The 21,038-nt window shown below is 42.7% G+C and overlaps 3 protein-coding genes across 3 annotated transcripts in view; 1 reads left to right on the forward strand and 2 right to left on the reverse strand.

The window, feature by feature from the left end:
• LOC134541808 (uncharacterized) overlaps positions 1–2,148 on the reverse strand; it is a 43,346-nt gene extending 41,198 nt beyond the window's left edge. Inside the window, exon 1 of the mRNA XM_063385500.1 lies at positions 2,063–2,148. The gene's annotated coding sequence lies outside the window, so the exon portion shown is untranslated. The remainder of the gene's footprint in view (positions 1–2,062) is intronic.
• A 2,240-nt stretch (positions 2,149–4,388) lies between these two features.
• Positions 4,389–8,227, forward strand: LOC134542417 (uncharacterized). Its single transcript, XM_063386631.1, has 2 exons — positions 4,389–4,687; positions 6,366–8,227. Exons 1-2 carry the CDS (start codon positions 4,389–4,391, stop codon positions 7,279–7,281), a joined length of 1,215 nt encoding a protein of 404 aa, XP_063242701.1. The 3' UTR covers positions 7,282–8,227.
• A 3,546-nt stretch (positions 8,228–11,773) lies between these two features.
• LOC134542416 (chitinase-like protein Idgf4) lies at positions 11,774–20,516 on the reverse strand. Its single transcript, XM_063386630.1, has 6 exons — positions 20,403–20,516; positions 17,064–17,314; positions 15,897–16,029; positions 15,277–15,449; positions 13,877–14,066; positions 11,774–12,349 (listed from the first exon to the last, which is right to left on the reverse strand). The coding sequence occupies exons 1-6, from the start codon at positions 20,506–20,508 to the stop codon at positions 11,916–11,918; spliced, it is 1,287 nt and encodes a 428-aa protein (XP_063242700.1). The 5' UTR covers positions 20,509–20,516; the 3' UTR covers positions 11,774–11,915.
• Between the last annotated feature and the right edge of the window lie 522 nt (positions 20,517–21,038).

Raw genomic sequence — 21,038 nt, forward strand, 5'->3', positions numbered from 1 at the left:
AAAATCAATTTCTACCCCTTCATATTTTCATTTCCACATTACGAAGTTTCACTTCTTCCGCCCGGAGGGACTCCACGCACTATTTTCGTAAACAGAATTCATGTTGAGAAGTTTTCAAATCGCTTTGTTTTTCCTGAAGCTCTGCACACCGTGTGTGAGTCCAGGTAGGCGGACTCTAGGTCAGTTGAGACGGGGTGATATTGGGCAGGAGCACTGGACGAATGAACGGGCGGGAAACGGGAGCACCGCGAGGGAACACGCAGATACGCCCGCCGCGCCGGGGAGAAGCGAATGTCTGGCCTCTGGGCAGGGTGACCTCTGTGACCTCTCAAGTCTGCTCTGCGACGGAATCAGGTCGCTACAAGAACGACAATGAAAGGTGAAACATTACATATTCAACCAGGGGCGCAACAAGGGGGGGGCAAGGGTATTTTGCCCCCCCTCTGAAACCTAGAAGTGGGGGCAAACGGGGGCAAATAAAGTGCTGTGTAATCAATTTTTAGATAATAAAACTGCTTAAATAACACCATGTTCCACCTTGAAATACAAATTTTCGGACCCCCGCTTCAATAAGGGGGATTGATGTTTCTTTATAAATAGGTATATTGCCCCCCCCCCCCTTTTTGGAAATTTAGTTGTTGCGCCCCTGCATTCAACCAACCCTTCCCAAGACTGTCCACACGCGCTACTGAGTGTGGCTCCGCCGTGTGCATCAGAGCTAGAGAGGGGGGTGGGGAGAGAGTCAATTTCAGGGCCGCCAACTGTAGTTCTTGAACACATAAACCTGCATCGTACAGTGAGGAGTTTCTGTTGTGTATATGGTAGAGAGAGTGTGAATAGTAACTGCGGGAAAGTTTTTGATATCAACCGAAAACAATGTTGTTTCAACAGAACAGTTAAAAAAAACATGGTATATATAACACAATATTGACAGTTATATATGATACAGAGCATTATTGCAGTAGTACTGTGCTTCGTATGTGCGATCCGTAACGGAAACAGGAATTCTTTCGGGGGAAAGGCGGCGGGGGGTTAACAAAAATTGGAAAAGAAAAATTGAACACTTGTATAAAAAATAACTAACATTATTGTCGACACTATCACCCTGACATGTGAGCGCAGACCTCCATAGCGTAGTTGGGTGCACACTGGCTTACTTGCGAGGAGTACTGGGTTCGAGTCCAGGGTAAGGCATGTGTGCATAATTTATATGCGAATATTTGATTGCTAACAAAATATTGAGATTAAATACGACAAAAAATTACCTATGGCCTTGGGCTTCGAGCAGTAGGTGCCTCATTAAAAAAAAATAACATCGGACTACAGTAGTACAGGCTTCTCACACAGTAACTTACTGTCGTCAGGGGCGCAACAACAAGGGGGGAAGGGTATCCCCCCCCCCCTGAAACCTTGAAGTGGGGGCAAACGGGGGCAAAGAAAGTGCTGTGTAATCAATTTTTATATAATAAAACTGCTTAAATAGCACCATTTTCCACCTTGAAATACAAATTTTCCCGGGGGAGGACCCCTGGACCCCCCGCTTCAATAGGGCGGATCGATGATTCTTTATAAAAAGGAATATTGCCCCCCCCCCCCCCCCCCCTTTTTGGAAATTTAGTTGTTGCGCCCCTGACTGTCGTCACTGGTATCTTACAAATATTTTCATAAATGGGGGGGGGGGGGGGAATCATTTGCCTCCGCCACTCCGTACGATATTTGATGCGAATTTTTTTATATGCTAATAATTGTAGCCATCAAATTGATAAAAATTTGAGTCGCTATTTGCATTTAATAAATCTAACATGTAAAATAAACAGTCCTTCAAATCGCACAATGATGTTAAAGTTTGGAAATAGAGATTTAAAAAAAGTGCCTCACTATTAGTGTGCTGAACTGAAACAAACTCATGCATCATTGTAAGTGATGTTGACAGGTACGTTATATTGTAGTTTATCAGGCGTGAAGGGGTTCTGGTTGCAAGACTAACATGATGTTACCCCATGCCGTGTGTGTGCTCCAGTCACGTGAGCTGACTGCCTGCAGTATACATGCAACCACATACCTCAGCAGGAAGACCACTGCTCCAACTTATTACTGTTCTGTGGCTCCAACACAAGTCTTGATGCTAGGTGGAGCACCAGCTGCGCGCGGCAGATAATCAAGCCACGACTTTCACATGGCCGTTACGTCACCGCTCGTTTTTTATCCAGCCAGTGCTGCCAACATCTAAGGTTTGTCATTAGCTATAGAACAAAAAACGTAACGAAGTCATGGGAACGTAAAATTTATCATCCCATTCTGTTGGCACCGCGAAAATTTTATAAATAAATCTAGTCTGATTAATATTTAGTTTTAACTTTCATAAAATTTACCACCAGTCAAAAATGTTCTAACAGAAAAAGATTGGAAAAAACGATGATTGGTGCATGAAGATTCCGATACGATGGGTCAGGCACGCACACGTTCTAAGTGAGTACCATAGTGCAGGGTTCCCTCCGAGTGCTCCAGCGGTCACTTAGTCTCCCCAGGCAGACTGAGGTGAGCAGTGTTGGGGCTAGGTTCCCTCCTAGTGCTTTAGCCCTTACCTAGTACCCCCAGGCAGGCTGAGGTGAGCAGTGTTGGGGCTAGGTTCCCTTCTAGTTCTTCAGCCCTCACCAAGTCCCGCCAGGCAGGCTGTGAGCAGTGTTGAGGCTAGGTTCCCTACTAATGCTCTAGCCCTCACCTAGTCCCCCCAAGCAGGCTGTGGTGATCAGCGTTGAGGCTAGGATCTCTCGTAATTTTCTAGCCCTCACCTAGTCCCCCCAGGAATGCTGAGATGTCCGGGGAGCACTAGATTTTCTCAGTGTGATACTTCATCTATGCGGTACATTTCTTCATGTGATGCTTGGCTCTCTGTGGTGACACTTAATGGCGACTGGAAGCAGCACTTGCAGGGCCGTAGTCAGGAATTTGTGAAGGAAGTGCGTAGTATAACCTTTTATAAAAATTTTAATTAGTACTTAAGTTTTTATGACTTGATTTTAAATAAAGTTTGTTTTTCATCCGTAATTCTAACGGAATACTAGGTTTTTATAATGAGAATGTTCACACATAGAAATTTAAGTATTTATTTCGCTTGATAAATTGAATATGTACATTTTGTAGTCAGGTTCGTGGGAAATTGTTTTAATCTTTTGTTTTAAGTTAATTGTAGGAAGATATCGTACAAACAAGTAAAAAAATTGGTTGTCTGTAAAGTCGGTTTACGGACGATAGTTTAACGTGACAACGTCATAACAAAACATTGATAAAATGATTGCATACTTTATGAATAAAATTGAATCACTTTAATTTTATTAATAAAAGAATAAATACTTGAAATTTTACTAGTAATCAGATTTTTAAAATGCAAGAATAATTAACCTTTATTGCCGCAATTGTTGTAATAGTGAGGCCTTACTTAAGGCGCTCGAGTTTAAAGTCGGGAGCCGCAGAAGGGTGTACCAACTAAATGCAGTGAGAAGTACGGTCCCTAGGCAAAAAAGAATGACCTGGATAATAATTGAAAACATCACTGCCTGTTTACTATTTAATATTCCTGCTTGGCATCGGCTTGGTACATTAAAATACAGAACCATTTACACAAATCTACCGAAGATCTAGATCTCGCATTAAAGAAAAGGACATCTAATGTAATCACATATTATAAACACTATATTACGGGTAATTTTACAAATATTTATAAAGGATAAGTTTTTCCCTAACAGGTCCGTTGATTACACTCCTGGATGACGTAATTGTCTATAAATGTTATTTAGGCACAATTCCGAATATTCTGGTCTAACCGGACTCTCGTTTCGACGTAATTATGCGAGTCTCACATCCCACACCACAGCAACGTGATAAGTCTGGCTTGCAGTTTACGTAAATTCTCACGTAGCGTAAAAAAGAGAGGTAGAGTTTATTTCGCCCAATTACGATTCAAGAAACTAGCAAGATAATGAATTTGAGTTTATGATCAGTCAAGTCTCTCTGCTCATAGTTTTTCCTTAAAAAACCAACCCGGTGCCCGGTTGTTAATAGCGGTTGCGTCGAGGCTTACTTGTAGTTGCGCAGCATGGTGGACGATAACCCGGGCTGGGCACTGGTCGATGCGTAGGTGAATGGAACAGCCTTTTCCATTTTAGCAGCGGCGCAACACGCCTGCACCCGACGAGCCGAAGTCGACTCCACCAGCCGCCAGCACCGTCTCCACGCTCGCCAGCCGCAGACCGTCGCAGGTTAAAGCTACGTTTTCCAAGGACCACGCATGCGCGATGCGCGATGCGTCATGCGTGATGCGTGATCGCCGCATGCGTGATCACTGACCTGGGTCTGTTTTGTTAGAACGCGGGAAACAAGTCTGCGCGATGGAAGCAGCGATCTCTGCCGTCTTGTTGGAGGAAGATGCTGATGATGATTTATTGCTCTCATGCTTCCTAGAAGATGACAGCGATATATTTAGAAGGAGAGAAGACGAGGGATGTTATAGTGTGTTGATATTACGTCACTTAATTGATAACGAAACTAAATTTAGAGAATATTTCAGAGTGTCGACTGAGATATTTGATACAATATTAGGCTTTGTTAAAGAAGACATCACGAGATCGCAGTGCAACAGAGTCAAAAGGCCAATATCTGCTGAACAGAAGTTATGTCTTACTCTCAGGTAAACAAATTTAACTAATCCTCTTTAATGTAATGTTTTTCTTTTTAATGTTTCATATTTATATACACAAAGTACTTAAACGAAAACAAAATATAAAAATATTTACTTAATTATATTGAAATTATAGGTTTAATAAAAATTTAAATGTCCATGTACTGATGAATTTCCTAAAATGTCTCTGACTATGCATTCATCTACTCACAGAACTAATACTGGTTATTTTCTAAATTAGTCTCACGAAGTCACTTTCTTCCACATTAGCATCGTTACCACTAGAATTACAGCTATCTGTTGAATGAATCAAGCTATTACTGCCAGTAGATTCACAAATTTGGGTGGGATCTATGACAGAGACAGGAAAACCGCTGCCAATATCCACATGTTGATAACATTGTTGGTGATTAGGATTAGTCTGGTTCTGATGCTCCATCAACGATCTCAGTTCCATCTGAGACACAACTTGGCACACTTTTAATCTAGTTTCCGCAATGAGGTGTGGGGGGAATTGCTTAACAGTTTCAGACATGCTCTGGAAGAATATGTCTATCGGATGTTGCGAACGATCTTGGCCGCGGTTTTCAAGTAGATCTTTTAATATTTTCCCTCTTTCTTCACGACCTTTTCTTATTTCATCTAACATTTTTTCTTTTACTGTAATTTTTCTTTTTTTAATGGAGCTGTTTAACAATTCTGAAGAACTTGTTTGCTCGCTAGGCCAATTTGTAGATTCTTGAGCGCTTTCTTCTTCTTGAAATTGGTTGCACTCTTCAGAGGGACAGTCATCCACCATTTCTTGTGTTTCTTGATTATTTTCAATTATTTCATTTATGTTGATGCTTGATTTTGATCTGAAAAAAAAAAATTAAATCAACAGTGCCATCAGCTATGCTATGTTGACACACACGCGTGCGTGAGTAGTTTGATCTGGTGTATTTGGGTTTACACAAACTTTTTTTTGATAAATTCATAAGAAGTTCTTTCAACTAATAAATATATATTTCATTTGAAACCTACCAAAAAAATTGCAACAGCTCCAATAATTTCAATAAAGAATATATAATTTTTAATAAACATTCAACAATTATTATATTGTTTATACAAATTTTATTTAATACATAAGGTAAAGAGTACTTACGCTCTTTCTTTGTAGGTTTCATCAAGGAATTTCAGGCTTTCTGTGTTGTATTTCGATTTTGAAAATGCCGGTGAACCTGTCTTCGACCCAGTTTTCAGTTTCTTGTTGCTTTTTCTGTAGGAGTCGCGAATGGTTCTCCATCTCGTTTTGCAGTCTTCTGCTGTAAAATTCAAAAATCTGTGTAAATAAATGATCAAACTTTTTCTTAAACATATTTCGTGAGGTTTTTATGAGCAGCAAAAAATTAAAAAACGTCAACCTAAGTGCTATAAGAGTCGTGAGTTAGGGTACTGGTATTGTTCACGTCCTTAGGTTTATTGGGTTTTTACGATTCCCCAAAAAGGCCTCCAAAATAAAATAAAATATGTTTAAATAGCTAATGTTTTTACACACAGATATACATCTCACAGATTTACTCTTCTAGTCTAAGGTGACGGGATCACTAAGTTAATAGTGGCCTCGAACTTTCTGGGTACCGACTCGGTGCCAAGATAGCCTGAAGCAGTTAAAATAAATAACTACATATATTTTTTTCTCTTTTAGGTTTATGGCCACGGGAGAGAGTTTTCGTTCACTGGCGTTTCAATTCAGAATATGCCCTAGCTGGGTAAGTATTATTATAAAAGAGACATTGCAATCTATTTGTTCAAAAATGTTGAATTCTTCAATACCATCACCTGACCAAGATGTTTTAAAACGTTCTTCCATTGGTTTTCATCGCAAATGGAACTATCCCAACTGCTGTGGGTCGATAGATGGAAAACATATCCGAATAATCAAACCTGAACATTCTGGATCTCTGTTTTATAATTACAAAGACTATTTCTCAGTTGTGTTACTTGCGCTTGTAGACGACAACTACAAGTTTTTAGCAATAGATGTTGGTTCCTATGGAAAAGAAGGTGATGCAGGCATATTTGCTAAATCTGTCTTAGGACAAAGACTTTCAGAAGGAACATTCAGATTTCCTGAACCAGCTATACTTCCTGGAACTGACACTCTAATGCCACACGTTATTTTGGGTGATGAAGCTTTTCAGCTGACTTCCTCAGTAATGCGTCCTTACCCAAGGGCACAATCTAAATGTGATGAAGAAAAAGCAATATATAATTATCGCCATTGTAGAGCTAGACGTACGTGTGAAAACGCTTTTGGAATACTTTGCCAATATTTTAGAGTATTTTTCACTGCCATCGCCATCAAGCCTGACACAGTGGATCTTCTGGTCATCGCATCATGCATAATACATAATCATCTAAGATCTGCAAGAATTCCATGCCCGGGTGAAGAAGAGGACCGAAATGTGTGTCTCCCTACTGAAAATATGATACCCATGGCAAGACAAGGACGTAATTCTACTCATCTTGCGTATAGCATACGAGACAAATTTAAAAATTACTTTTGCAGCCAAGAAGGACAAGTAAGCTGGCAATTATATCATGTGAGGAAAACAAGTTAAAAAGTATTTTTCACGTGAAGAAAGGGTAAATGCAAATGTTATTCTTTTCTTTAAAAAAAAATATATTCTCTTTGTGCTATAGTAATGCTGTGTATTTTTGTATTTGAGTGTAAAATTTGTAAATATAATATGTCAAAATAGATAATTTATTAGCAAATGTGCCATTATCCTTAGTATTGACATAAAATTAAGTAACTATAAATAGGAAAACATATGATTATAAACTTCAAAAAACATAATTTTTGTTGTGCATTTAGAAGAATAAGACATAATATTATCAAACTTAAAAAAAGATAGAAAACAATTTATTGTGATAACTTGCCCTAGGCTCACCTACTACTTCAAAATGGAACATATTTTATTTCCACATTTCCTGGTGCACACCGACGTAAATTATTTTTGGTTTAGTTTAAACACTGCATAAAATATTTTTTAAACTTGGCCTATTTTTAAATAAGTAACAACTATATAGAACCGTAAGATGTTTTTTTAATGCAGTAAGAACATTTTTTAAGACCACGTTTTATGAGCCATAGTATTTATTTTATTATTAACACAGATATTAAACTCTCTACTTACCACCTTTGTTTAAAGAAGCTGCAATTTCCTTCCACACATTTTCTCGAACAATACTGTCTTTGTACTTGCAGTGATGCAAATCATATAACACACGATGCTCCCTTACTAAATCAATCAATTTCTCGTCCTGTTCTGCAGTAAAACTCTTTGACTCCAGATAAATCGCATGCGTGATCACGCTGAAGTCGGGGGCCAGGCAACTGCTGCGCGATGCCCATCCGCGACACGCAGCCGCGGCGAGCGGGAAACCCCCGCTTGCGCGGCCTTGGAAATCATCCCCGTTTCAACACACAGGTTCAAGTGCTGCGTGGTCACGCAGTGACGCATCACGCATCGCGCATCGCGCATGCGTGGTCCTTGGAAAACGTAGCTTAACGCGTCACCATGACGTCATAAGGCTTCGCGCGCCGCGCGGTGTTGGCTCGCGGAAACACACACAAGCGCAGCGCCGTGAATGTCCGTAATGCTTATGTTTTAATCAATCTTCAGGACGAAAATGAACCAAGTGCCAAACATATGATATAATTAATTACCAAATTAAAAGGAGGCGTGGCAAACGCCTCAATATCCCCCCCTTAAAAAAAAACTAAATTAACGCCAAAAACCAAAGAAATTTAGGTAGCTTCGAGCCACTATAAGGCGAGAAAACGGGGAAGCACTCAAAACACGCCATTCAAACAAACGACCTCAAAGAAAAGCAAGAAGAAAAAAGCACACAGTGAGAAAAAACACGCGAAGAAAAACACATGAGAGAGACAAAAAAAAACTATGATTAAGACCAAACAATGCTTTGTGCCACTTTCCCGTTTACTCGTTAACAAACAGCAACATAATTCCTTACTAGGGGGTAGTAACCGTAATCCACCTCTGAGACACGTAAGGCGCAATAAGAAACCTACTCAGCAGCATTAGCCCTATACTTAAGTCGAGCAGCCACCCAAAAAGAAAACAAAAAATTTAAAACCCCAAAAAAAACTAACCAATACGACGATAAAAAAAACTTTTAGACCTCAAGTCAAACCCCACAGTCACGAGCGAAATGCCCTAAACGCCCACACCTAAAACACGTACCTCCCTTCTTAACTTTATTTGGCCCTCGCGAACTTTCACTACTTTTGCCCACCGCGCCTTGCATTAATTGCTTTCTGAACTGGAAACTGGTAAAACAAACGTTTTCCACCGCCACTGCCCACTCTAATAAATCTGACAACTTATGTGGCTTGTTCACGTAACACGACTCATGACGCACCTGTGGACAAACATTTTCGAGAACAAGACTAACCCATTCCTCCTCAGTCTTACTCACTCCTAGTGCCTTCGCATAATCCAAAATCTCCTGCACAAAATGCAAGACGGTTTCATTTAGCTCCTGAAATCTATAAACTTTACTCATAATTAATTGCTCACGAACCCGCCGAGGACAAAGCTTATTCCACAGCGCCTCCTTACAATCAACCCATGACATATGACTCTTATAACCCGCAATGACTATATCGTAAGCTAAGCCTGTGCAACGCGAAGCAACAGCTAAAATTAAATCGCTCTCCTTGGAAAAATAATTTGCGTTAGCTAGCTTGTCTACGGCCATGCAAAACTCTAATATATCCTCTACATTTGCTGACTGCAGTTTCGGAACGTTTTCTAGTGATCGCAAGGCAAACTTATTTTTTAGAAAATTTGTACTAAGCGAGCCACACCCACTCGCTTCTGCCTGTTCCGTTTGCCACGAAACTCTTTCTCCTTTCAAATGCGCCACAAACTTTTGTCTTAAAACATCTATGCTTTCGTCCGCACTGTGCTCGACTGACGCAGCTTTTAAATTAGTCATTATCTCCTCTTTATGTAATTTATATATCCAAGCCAATGCCATACTGGTGATATAAAATAACAATAAGTATCTTAAACACCGAAAACTACCGCGTCTGCGACTCTGACTAGCAGAGTTGCGCAGTTTTGAGGCCTTACTTAAGGCGCTCGAGTTTAAAGTCGGGAGCCGCAGAAGGGTGTACCAACTAAATGCAGTGAGAAGTACGGTCCCTAGGCAAAAAAGAATGACCTGGATAATAATTGAAAACATCACTGCCTGTTTACTATTTAATATTCCTGCTTGGCATCGGCTTGGTACATTAAAATACAGAACCATTTACACAAATCTACCGAAGATCTAGATCTCGCATTAAAGAAAAGGACATCTAATGTAATCACATATTATAAACACTATATTACGGGTAATTTTACAAATATTTATAAAGGATAAGTTTTTCCCTAACAGGTCCGTTGATTACACTCCTGGATGACGTAATTGTCTATAAATGTTATTTAGGCACAATTCCGAATATTCTGGTCTAACCGGACTCTCGTTTCGACGTAATTATGCGAGTCTCACATCCCGCACCACAGCAACGTGATAAGTCTGGCTTGCAGTTTACGTAAATTCTCACGTAGCGTAAAAAAGAGAAGTAGAGTTTATTTCGCCCAATTACGATTCAAGAAACTAGCAAGATAATGAATTTGAGTTTATGATCAGTCAAGTCTCTCTGCTCATAGTTTTTCCTTGAAAAACCAACCCGGTGTCCGGCTGTTAATAGCGGTTGCGTCGAGGCTTACTTGTAGTTGCGCAGCATGGTGGACGATAACCCGGGCTGGGCACTGGTCGATGCGTAGGTGAATTGAACAGCCTTTTCCATTTTAGCAGCGGCGCAACACGCCTGCACCCGACGAGCCGAAGTCGACTCCACCAGCCGCCAGCACCGTCTCCACGCTCGCCAGCCGCAGACCGTCGCAGGTTAACGCGTCACCATGACGTCATAAGGCTTCGCGCGCCGCGCGGTGTTGGCTCGCGGAAACACACACAAGCGCAGCGCCGTGAATGTCCGTAATGCTTATGTTTTAATCAATCTTCAGGACGAAAATGAACCAAGTGCCAAACATATGATATAATTAATTACCAAATTAAAAGGAGGCGTGGCAAACGCCTCAATAGGCAATGAAAACCACATTAACTTTTCACACTTTATAAACAGTCGAGTGGAAGAGAGATAGATGCGGCGCAAGCGTACAATGAGCGTAACGGGACACAGCGTAACGGAACAATGTGCGTAACGGGACACTTTTTCATCAATTTATTAGACGTTGTCACGTCAAAAACAGTTATAATAAAGTTATTAATAACATGAAAGGTGCTGTCATTTGTGGTGGATGTTGCAAACCAAAGTTCACAAATGCAAATGTAAATTTACAGTATCTATTAACTGTCCAATAAATTTTAACAAGATGGGCAGTGCTATAAACTTACTTGTATAAAATGAGGTGCAACCGGGGGTTTCATATTTTCTCAAGCCTTTTTCACATTTAGATCGAGAATAGTTTTTAGTGAAACTGCTCAATATTTAATGACAATATGTTTATACTGCATGAATGATGCAAAAGCCTGTTTTGATTAAATTACTTTATGTCCCATTATATGCCCAGAATGTATGTATGTACATATGTACTTAATGTATTTTTCTTTTTACTGTATATTTATAGTAGAAGTAAAATGTTGGGTCTAAGTTTTATAAGTTTGTTAGTATTTGTGTGTGTTAAACCTGTCCTTCGACATTACTGATGTCTTATTGCGAGCCTTAAAATTTTGTTCATAGTTTCAGATAGTCATGGTTTCAGTGTAGAAATAAACATGCCACCTACAACAGACCTGTTACAATCTAATTTTAAGTTCCAGTTGCAAATACATGAAAATTCTTTTTCTATTGTAAAGTGAACGACACTCTTCTTGCAAACCATGGAGCTGCGTGTTTCGTAGTGTTACCAGAGTAAATCATTCTGACATAATTCTGCTGTGGTTCTTGCCCAATGCAATGCATTGCCTGAACAATCGATGTTTGGTCACAGAGACAGGCTTAAATGAAGATCGTTTTGTGAAAAGGATGTTATAATAACAATGAATGGAATAGACATGAGGTAATATAGAGTCTATAACAAGAGAAGAGTATAAACACATGGTTGCAGCACAAGGCAGACAGCTGTTGTAGTCTTGACCACCCCAAGTCAGGAGGTCAGCAGTCGCCACGCAGGGCACAGCGAGCCTCGCTCAGCACCGGGTAGGCGCCCAGGCCGCAGCGGCCCGCGAAGTCGTCCAGTGACAGGTCGACGAGCTGCAGCCCGCCCAAGCACGCGTCACGCGCGTACCGCGCCTTGGCAGCGGCCATCTCGGGGTCGTCCAGCGCCACCCAGGTACGGGTGGCCCGGCAGTAGGCACGCAGGCCGACCTGAGTGTCGCGTTGCGTCTGGGACATTACGGGCGTCATGCGGCACGAGCCGTCGGTCAGGTTCCCGCACACCTCGGTGAATGCGAGCAGCCCTGGTGTCCTGGTGAGGGGCCCGGCCTCGCCCGGACCGTCTGCGGCCAGCGGCAACGACTTGTTCCCGGGTGCCTCCAGCACCTGCCATGTGCGGCCGTAGCTCGGCACTCCCAGCACCAGCTTGCTGGCTGCAACACCACCATGCACCTGTGTCGAGTGCGAGGTGCACTGGCGTTGTCTACAGCTATACACAGCTGGTGCTTGATCACCAGAATTCTAGTTGCTGTCTGTATTTTTACCATATGACTTTCTGCCTTAATAAAACTTCTAATTGGGTGGGAAAGCAGCTCAGCAGGAGGGCTGCCCACCCCATGACGCATCAATCCAGGAAGCAAGAGCACCGTTGACCGATGGGACTAAGCTCAGGAAGGTTTTCAGTCATGGAGCAGCAGTTTCACCAGAGAGCGGGTACTCGCCACCCCTGGCTGTGAACGAGGTACATGGGGGGACAAAGGGAGAGTTTCGACTTGTACCACACCAGCGAGTGAAATAACGGATGACCATCTGGGTACATCAACCTTGCATCAGCTCGTGTCCGGGTGAGGACATGCCTGCATGGGAGGGTAGCGAGCATGCCACGCCAATTCGACAAGATACCAGAGCGAGTGCACACTCGCCAGCACCATCATTCGGGAGCCGAGCAGCGAGTTGCCAGGGAGCAGCGAGTTCGGTTTTCAGATAAGATCAGAAGCAGATCAAGCCATGGGCAGCGAGTCCGTAGCTGTGGCTCACACATAGGCGGTCAACCAGTACGACCAATAAGGAGATTAGACAACAGCTACTCTGCCTGTGCAGTTGGTGTGGCATAAAGACTGGATAAGGAATAATTATTAATTTTTGGCTGAGAGATGTGCTTGGCTCTCGGCACCTAGTCAATCATCCAAAGAATAATTTTGCACATAATTAGAGATGTAACATATTGCGAGAAAAGTATAAGTGGTCTTAGGGTTTATTTGTAACTTGTATGTGTTCATTTAGGACAAATGGGGCTGCTCAATTCGTTGGAAGTGTGGTATCATCTTAGCATCAAGATAAAAAAAAATTTTAATGTGTAAATTATTACATAATAAAAATGTTGCATCAAAATAGTATCGTAGTCCAATAAAACCTCTGAGAGTTTCTCAATCTGGTAATAAATCCAAAAATACAATATGCTTATAAAACATAACAACATGTGTAGGAAATATAACACCATCCACAGCGACACAAGTGAACTCTAAAAACAAACACCAAAAATTAAACATCTACAGACGAAAACAAGATTGCGACCACCATTAGACGAAAATAAGATGGCTGCAGTGACATAATTTAATATGGCGATTATGTCATCACTAACAAGTACTCATATCTGATAGTTTTGCACCCAACCTGCACTCTTCCTTTCTTGTCTCCTCACTAAATTTTCCTCTCTGATCTTTCTCAATTCACCCTCGCACAGTGTCAGAATGCTTACGCTTCCTCTAATACCATACATTCCATACATTCCATCCATTACTACAGAAGTTAAAATCTGGTTGTGGTGCAAGTATTAGCCACATTGTCTCTAACTTTGCTCTGCAAGACAGCAGAGAGTGAGCGTACTGACTTGCATCACCACTCGGCTAATGAAAGAGAGAAAGGCTCGCTCTGCAGCTCAGGATGGCCATGGAGCCTACCTGGGGCGCCGTGCTTCAGCCACTCCTGCACCATGCCCACGACAGACATCGGCACGCCGGGGTGCTCCGTGGCGTTCAGCGGCGCTGTCAGGTCGGCCGCCGTATGGTTCCTGTCGGGCGTCGTGAAGTCGAAGGCCCTGAGCACCACAGCGTCCAGGTGCCGCATCACCTCGCCAATGTCGAAGTATGCCTGCGACATGCACCATCACTATCTCTCTCACGACACCTCCACTACATCTCCGAGCACTCACAGTCACGGTAACACTGCAGAGTTGCACTAGTCATGTTGTTTGGAGAGACAATACATTTGTTTTACATTCTGCTATATGGTCTAGTATCGGACTTCTGGCTGGAGTGTCAAAGGGCCTGGATTTGAATCCCAGCAGGTCGGGGATCTTCACTTGTGGGAAGTATCTTTGCAGGTTCAAGACTGGTGCATTACTAGACCCAGCTTAGAGTTTTCGGTGGGACAGATGATCGGAGGGTTTTAGAAGCCAATGAACACCTCTCTGATAAATGGAAAGTTACAATTTAAAAAAATTAGTCCCTTAATATGATGTTTCCAAGTATTTCTGATGTCAGGTTAATTTCAATTAAATAAACCAGTAGTAATTAAAAATAAAATAATACAGTTTTACAATGGCCCGACTTCAAGGTCAGGTGCTGCCTGGAGATATGTTTTGTCATCACTCTAATTTGGTAGTTTTAGTTTTTTTTAGAACCGCCCCTGGGACTAGCTGTTGTTCCTCTATCACCACTATGTTGCTGAAGACAATGGGGAACGTTTGTATAGCCATGTTGCCCAACCTGCCACAGTCACATCAGGACCATCTACCTGTGGTGCTGGTAGTGATCCAGACCAGACTCGAGGCAATCACCCTATTATCATCATCTCATCACATTAGCATGTGTAAAATACAATCACATCATCAGAGTTTTGTTCATGTATCTTTAACAGTTTTTCTATTGGGCTGACTGAACTAAATGGATTCTTAATTAAGTTAATCTAGCATTGCTGAAATAGTTCTTCAAGAAAAAATGAAGAATTTACTTTTTTTTCAACAAAAATTCTAGGCTCAGTGGTCTAGGGATCAGAGTATATGACTTGTAACCCCCAAGTCATGAATTTCGAGTTTCACTTCGAGCATGGATGTGTTTAGAACCAGTTTGTAAACTGTGTCCCACTAAGCCTACTGACATAAGGCAGTGGTGTTAATGTCTTCAAAATGTCGGAGAGCATGTGGGGGGATGGTATGTATTTACACGGAGACTTAGATGATTAAACCTCTAATGGGTTCAGGTGCTGCTGAGTTGTTTGGGTCGGTCACGTGACCCTCGACACATGAGCGCTACCGGAGATTACGCCATCGAGGAGCCGCAAAGGTGGAGGAGCGACTCACGGTGTTGTTGACGAGAGGATAGGCGACGGCGGTGAGGAGCATGTCGTCTTGCTGCAACACCGCCTTCAAGTCTCTGACGAGCGCAGAGAAGCCATTCCTGTGCTGGAGTTCCTTCTGGCGGCGAGCCTTGGAGCGCCCGCTCAGGTAGTCCTTCAGCGACTCCCAGAAGCGACCTGCGCTCATGCATCACCCCATAGCTGAGTCCATGCTCTTTGTGTACTTACATATAGTGACAAAGAATTTACATGTTCGGTGACTTATTGGTTGGACTCAGTGTTCGAGCTAGTGTCTCCTTTAAACTGGCTGCTGTCTGGGAGACATTTCAGCTAAGAAACTAGTGATTTTGTACTTTTTGATTGAGGAGTCTCTCACTAGCCGGCAGTCATCTAGATAAACAGTGAGCCAAGCGAAGAAGCTACACAAATGTACGAGTATTTTGACTTCAGCCGATTGTGTAATTAATCCAAAGATTTCTTCGTGCTGCACCAAGGTAAGTCTGAATGCAATGAAGCTCTCGTACTCATTCAGTTGGTGGATTAGGTTTAACAGGAGCGAACCACAAACACTGAGCAGTTGCCGTCAGTCCTGGCGTGTGCGGTGGGAGCTGCAGGGACACGCACCCAGGAAGCCCGCCCGACGTGAGGGCGGCAGCTCAGGGAACGGCCAGGCCAGCTCCACGCCATCGAAGCCGTACCTTCTGACCATGGCACGCGCCGAGCTGATGAACGCTGTCCTGTTCTCGGCGCTCTCCAGCTGCAGCAACAAGGTCAAGGTCAGTGTAATGCCGCGCCTGGTCACCGTCATGTCAGATAGTGCTTCATTGTGAGCCTTCATTGTGACAAGATAGCTAGCAAGTATATGTAGCATATTCTGCAACTAGGGCCTGAATAATTTGTGTATATTAAGTGACATTGAATAAACTCTACAATCCTCTGCATACTTGGACCAATTCCAACTGATCATTGGCTGCTGACTTGAGATGTTTAACTGGGTAGCTTTGGTTGAGGTTTTATAGATAATAATCCATGAACCGACAAAAACAGCAGAAATGTACAAGGACTTGTATTTTAGGCTATCGAGAAATGATTTTGCTTACTTTTCCTGTACATTTCTGTTACAGGTAACACAATAGGTGTGTTTGAAAAAAAACCTGGTAGATTATGTGACCAGCCCCTTCCACCAATCATAGCCAGAAACCAAATAAATGCATTATAAATGAGCAAAGGTTATTAAAATTTTCTGGCGATTAATCTCGATCTCGGTCTCGGTCTCGGTCTCGGTCTCGGTCTCGGTCTAGGTCTCTCTCTCTCTCTCTCTCTCTCTCTCTCTCTCTCTAATGATGTTGATGATGTGATACGTTGGAACCAGTGATAAATATTTACGATTGAGTAACACAATTAATGTGGTAAATTCAGCATAGTATATCATAATTGTGATAAAGTCAGCATAGTAATGGAACTAATTGTAACAACAAAGACTTAAATACCATACATTATCATGCTCATACTGTCAGCCATCAATCAGACATAAAATGAACAATTAGTGACCTTCCCAGCTAGTAGCTAGTAGGTTTATAATGAAGGCAGTGGCTAGTCACCAAGCGGAATCATCCTTAATTGATATAACAGGCCATCGGACCCATGAACTCTACCAGTTCGATATGATCAGTGGCTAGTAAGAAAACTAGTGACCAATGGACTGCGATGTCTGGGTGGAGGTAAGGACAGTGTCTAGTAAGAGAACTATCTGCTGACGGACTGTGATGTCTGGGTGGAGGTACTACTGACCAGGGTGAGGTACTTGCTGCTCTGCTGCGTGTCCGCCCTCCCGCCGATAGACAGCAGCACCTGTAGCTCCGGGAAGGGCCTCTTGAGGTTGGTCACGTGGCGATAGTGTTGCCGACCCTCGTCAGAGTCCAGGAAGCTGTCCAGGGGCTTCACCTGGAAGCTGGTGGGATCGACGACAGCGAAGCCATACACCAGCTTGTCGCAGTACTCCAGGCTCTCCTCCAGGTCACGGATCCTGAACTGCGCGCTCCCTGGAACAATGCGCTCCCAGAGGTCTAACCAGTGGACCTTCTGGTGGATATCCCACTATTCCTCGAGAGGTACTCGCTCACATTCTGGTACAGTTGCATGCACTCACTGCACAGGCCAAGTGAGTGACTCGAGTCTTGGGCATTAGTAACAGCATTCGTGAAAAACCTTTTCCAATATAGACTTATTTACTAATGCTGTTGTTATTGAATTGCTGCTAGCTTAGCAATAAATCTTGAAGTAACTGCATAAGTTACATAACCAATAACATGTGTTTGGACTTTGACATTTTTAGTGAATTCGTAGAATTTTTGGATCTAATATTAAGAAAAGTAATGTAGTCAGTGGCGTAGCGTGGGTGGGGCGGAGGGGGCGGCCCGCCCCGGGCGGCAGCCCGCGGGGGCGGGTCGCCGGTGAAGCGGGTTGAGATCTGATCTATGATTCATTCATTACATGTGTCAGACACACTATAATGTTCCATTTTTATCTAAAATTTTGCGCACCAACTATTTTTTAATATTTATTTAAAAGAAAAACTGCGAAATCACTGACAGAGCTCTTTATAACGTTTGTTTGTTTACATAGGAACGGTAACATCGCATCGCGCCGCGCCGCCCGGCGCGCGCGAGCCGAGTTGAGCGGCACTCCTTATTATGTTCATTACTCATACAAAATCTTATGTTTCACGCGTCGGCCCGTGTCGATGCCTCTCTTTCGCACTCATTGAATTTAGTACTACGCATTGTACTGTAAAGTTTGACCTTAACCCAGGGCAAACCAAACAACTTCCGCAAACCGGGACACAGTAAAACTCATATATTGCCCCGTACCGCGAGCGCAGGTAAACCCAAAAAAATATTAAAACCCAAACTAATAGCAGGCTTAAAAAATACTAATAAGGTTGCGAACAGTGAGAGGAGGCAGCAAGTTAAAAAGACACAAAATTTATATGACAACATTTAATATATATATATATATCATAAAATCGTTTCATCACAAATCGGTGCATCCATCATAAAATACATACCCTATTACTACTTATAAAAAATAGCTATATAATAATACTAAAAAAATACTTTAACAATTCCCCCGAAAAATTATAATTTGATCATATACTTCGGAGCTCCGAAAATTAAATATAATTACCAAAAAGGCGTTAAAAATATATAAGAACATAACTCCGATAGACTATCAAACTTGACTATATTGTCGATTGAACAAGAATTGGCTGCTAATATTGATTTTGACAAAGTTATTTCTGACTTCGCTGCTCATAAGGCCCGTAGAATCCGCTTGTAAAACCGCTCATCCTATTTTAACTTCAATAAAAGGTACCTCATTGCGTGTGAAATTTAATTTTAATTAAGCACCTATAGAATGGGGGCGGCAAAATGGGTTTCCCGCCCCAGGCGCCGAGATGGCACGCTACGCCACTGAATGTAGTCTGATATTATTTGAAAAACTCTTAAATTGTTGAAGGGGGTCTTCTTTTTTTAATGATAATCAACAGAAGTGGTGATTTATCGAGGACATATTTTACTGTTGTAGTACATCGAAAGGGGAAGGGGCTCCTGGATTTGTGCTGGACCGAGGAGGGAGCTAGGAGCCAGCTGCGACCTTGTCCTTGTGACGTCATGGCCATCTTATCTTCGGTTTGTGAAATGCTGGCTGACTTTCTGACTTTCCCCTTTAAACTTCACCTTGACTCTACCGCAATCTTGGAGTGCATTAAATGTTATTAAAAATGTATAAACAGATAGTAAAAGTATCAAAAATGTTTAGGTAAAAACACAAATTTGTCATAAGCTTCAGAGTTACCAGTACAAAAAAAATCATATATTTCATAAAAATTATTTTTAAAAAGTGCTAAAAAGCACTTTCAAGGTGGAGGTTTTCAGTTAAATTCCCGATGGATCCATTTATAAACAAAATAGGCGACGGCGACATAAGTTTTCTTTTTCAATGTGCATAATCAGGGTGCCTACACAAATATGGGGGGAAAAAATCCCATACGTTTACGTGAATATCCGTGACCAAAATTATAAATATCCTGAACGATTTATTTTTTTAAATAATTCACCTGTTTTGCAATTTTCTGGAAGAAAAAAGACAATCTACCCTCCGCCATCTGTATAGCTGCAGTAGTTTAAACAGAACCTTTCATATGTCTCTGTACAGAATGTGTGACTATGCACTAAAACTCCGTCTGGAATAAGCATGTGTAAGTAAATCTGGGTGGTGGCAAACCACGGGGCGTGATGTTACCACCTCAAATTACTATCTCTGGGGAATTTCAATGGCTTTTCCAGTTTTTAAAGTAAATTACCTGACTTTCCCTGATTTTCCAGAATGTTTACAATTTACAGGTGCAGCCAGTGAAGTGGATCTCTTGTCTATGTCGGACCCGCAGCAGTGAAGCTTTTTTCTTTTGTTTAGCTGGAAAATTGAGCGGATTGACCTGGTGGCAAGTATGTATTGTTGAAAATCCACGGACACTTCAAAGAATAATGTACGTCAAGTATATGACCGCACCCTGATGTGCTCTGGCGCACAAGCACGAAGGAGAAAGTCTTGTTCAAATTACCACTTCTCATTGTCCGTACATTAACAGGGAACCTGCTCTGCTGAGCATGGACGGTGCAAGGTAAATTGGCGCCCTAGGCGAAAAAACTTCATGCCCCCTCCCCCCCCCCCTCTCCCGCCGGACACCCCAAAAAAAAATTGCCTTGCCTCAAAATACATCACGTAAGCCTAAGATTCTGTCAACAATCAAATTTAAGCAGGCTTGTTTTTTTTTTTTTTTTTTTTTTTTACTGTTTTACTTATTACAAATCATAAACAGGTCACCGTGGACTTTAAATAATTACTAATATCAATATAAACTTTCCAAACTGTTACAAAAGTTCCATTTTCATCTAGTTTCAATAATCGTTGAACATATTATATGAGCTGTTATGTGTCGTGCTGCACCGCCCCCAGCTACTTGGCGCCCTAGGCGGTTGCCTAGTTCGCCTGTACGGACGCGCCGGCCCTGCTGCTGAGCCGTGTCCGAGGAGAACATCGAGCCGCTAAGGCGGGACGGGCACTGACCTCTCCTCCAGTAGGCCTGGCTGTCGTGGTAGCAGTAGAGCTGTGGCTGGGTGGCGAGGCCCAGCGGGCAGCATGCGGCAGCCAGGAGCAGTAGCCACGGCGCCATGTCGGGGACTGTGTGCCCGCGGCGGCTGCGCGCTGCGGCCCCGAGCGCGACCCGAGCTCCCCCGAGCGCGACCCGAGCTCCCCCGAGCGCGACCCGATTTTTTTCCCCCTAGCCTAAGTTAATTCTAAGTGTGTAGGGGAGGTTCCAGGTTAGGGGAGGACCTAAGTGTGTCTCAGGCCGAAGCCTATACACTCTACCATGCGGGTTTTTAACCATGCAGGACAAGGGCGCGTGCATCGTGTGCTTATTGCGGTTTACTGGCCAGCCATGGCTGCGATTTGCGCCATGACTGACGCCCCATTGGTCGCCTCGCTTAAAAGCTAGCTAATGTGACCCAGGTAAAACCTGCATAGACACAGGGAAAACCCTGGGCCGGTTCATGCGGGGATCAAATATCATGCATTAAGCAAGCAGGTAACTACTGGACAAGAGGGAAGAAGGGTACAGGTAAGAACAGTTGGAGGGGCTGAAAAATCAACCATGCTGGAGTTGGGTGCTTGGGCCTTGCGGCCCGCATTTAAAGGTTGGGA

Source organism: Bacillus rossius (genome assembly GCF_032445375.1).
Source record: "Bacillus rossius redtenbacheri isolate Brsri chromosome 4 unlocalized genomic scaffold, Brsri_v3 Brsri_v3_scf4_2, whole genome shotgun sequence".
Classification (NCBI taxonomy): Eukaryota; Metazoa; Arthropoda; class Insecta; order Phasmatodea; family Bacillidae; genus Bacillus; species Bacillus rossius.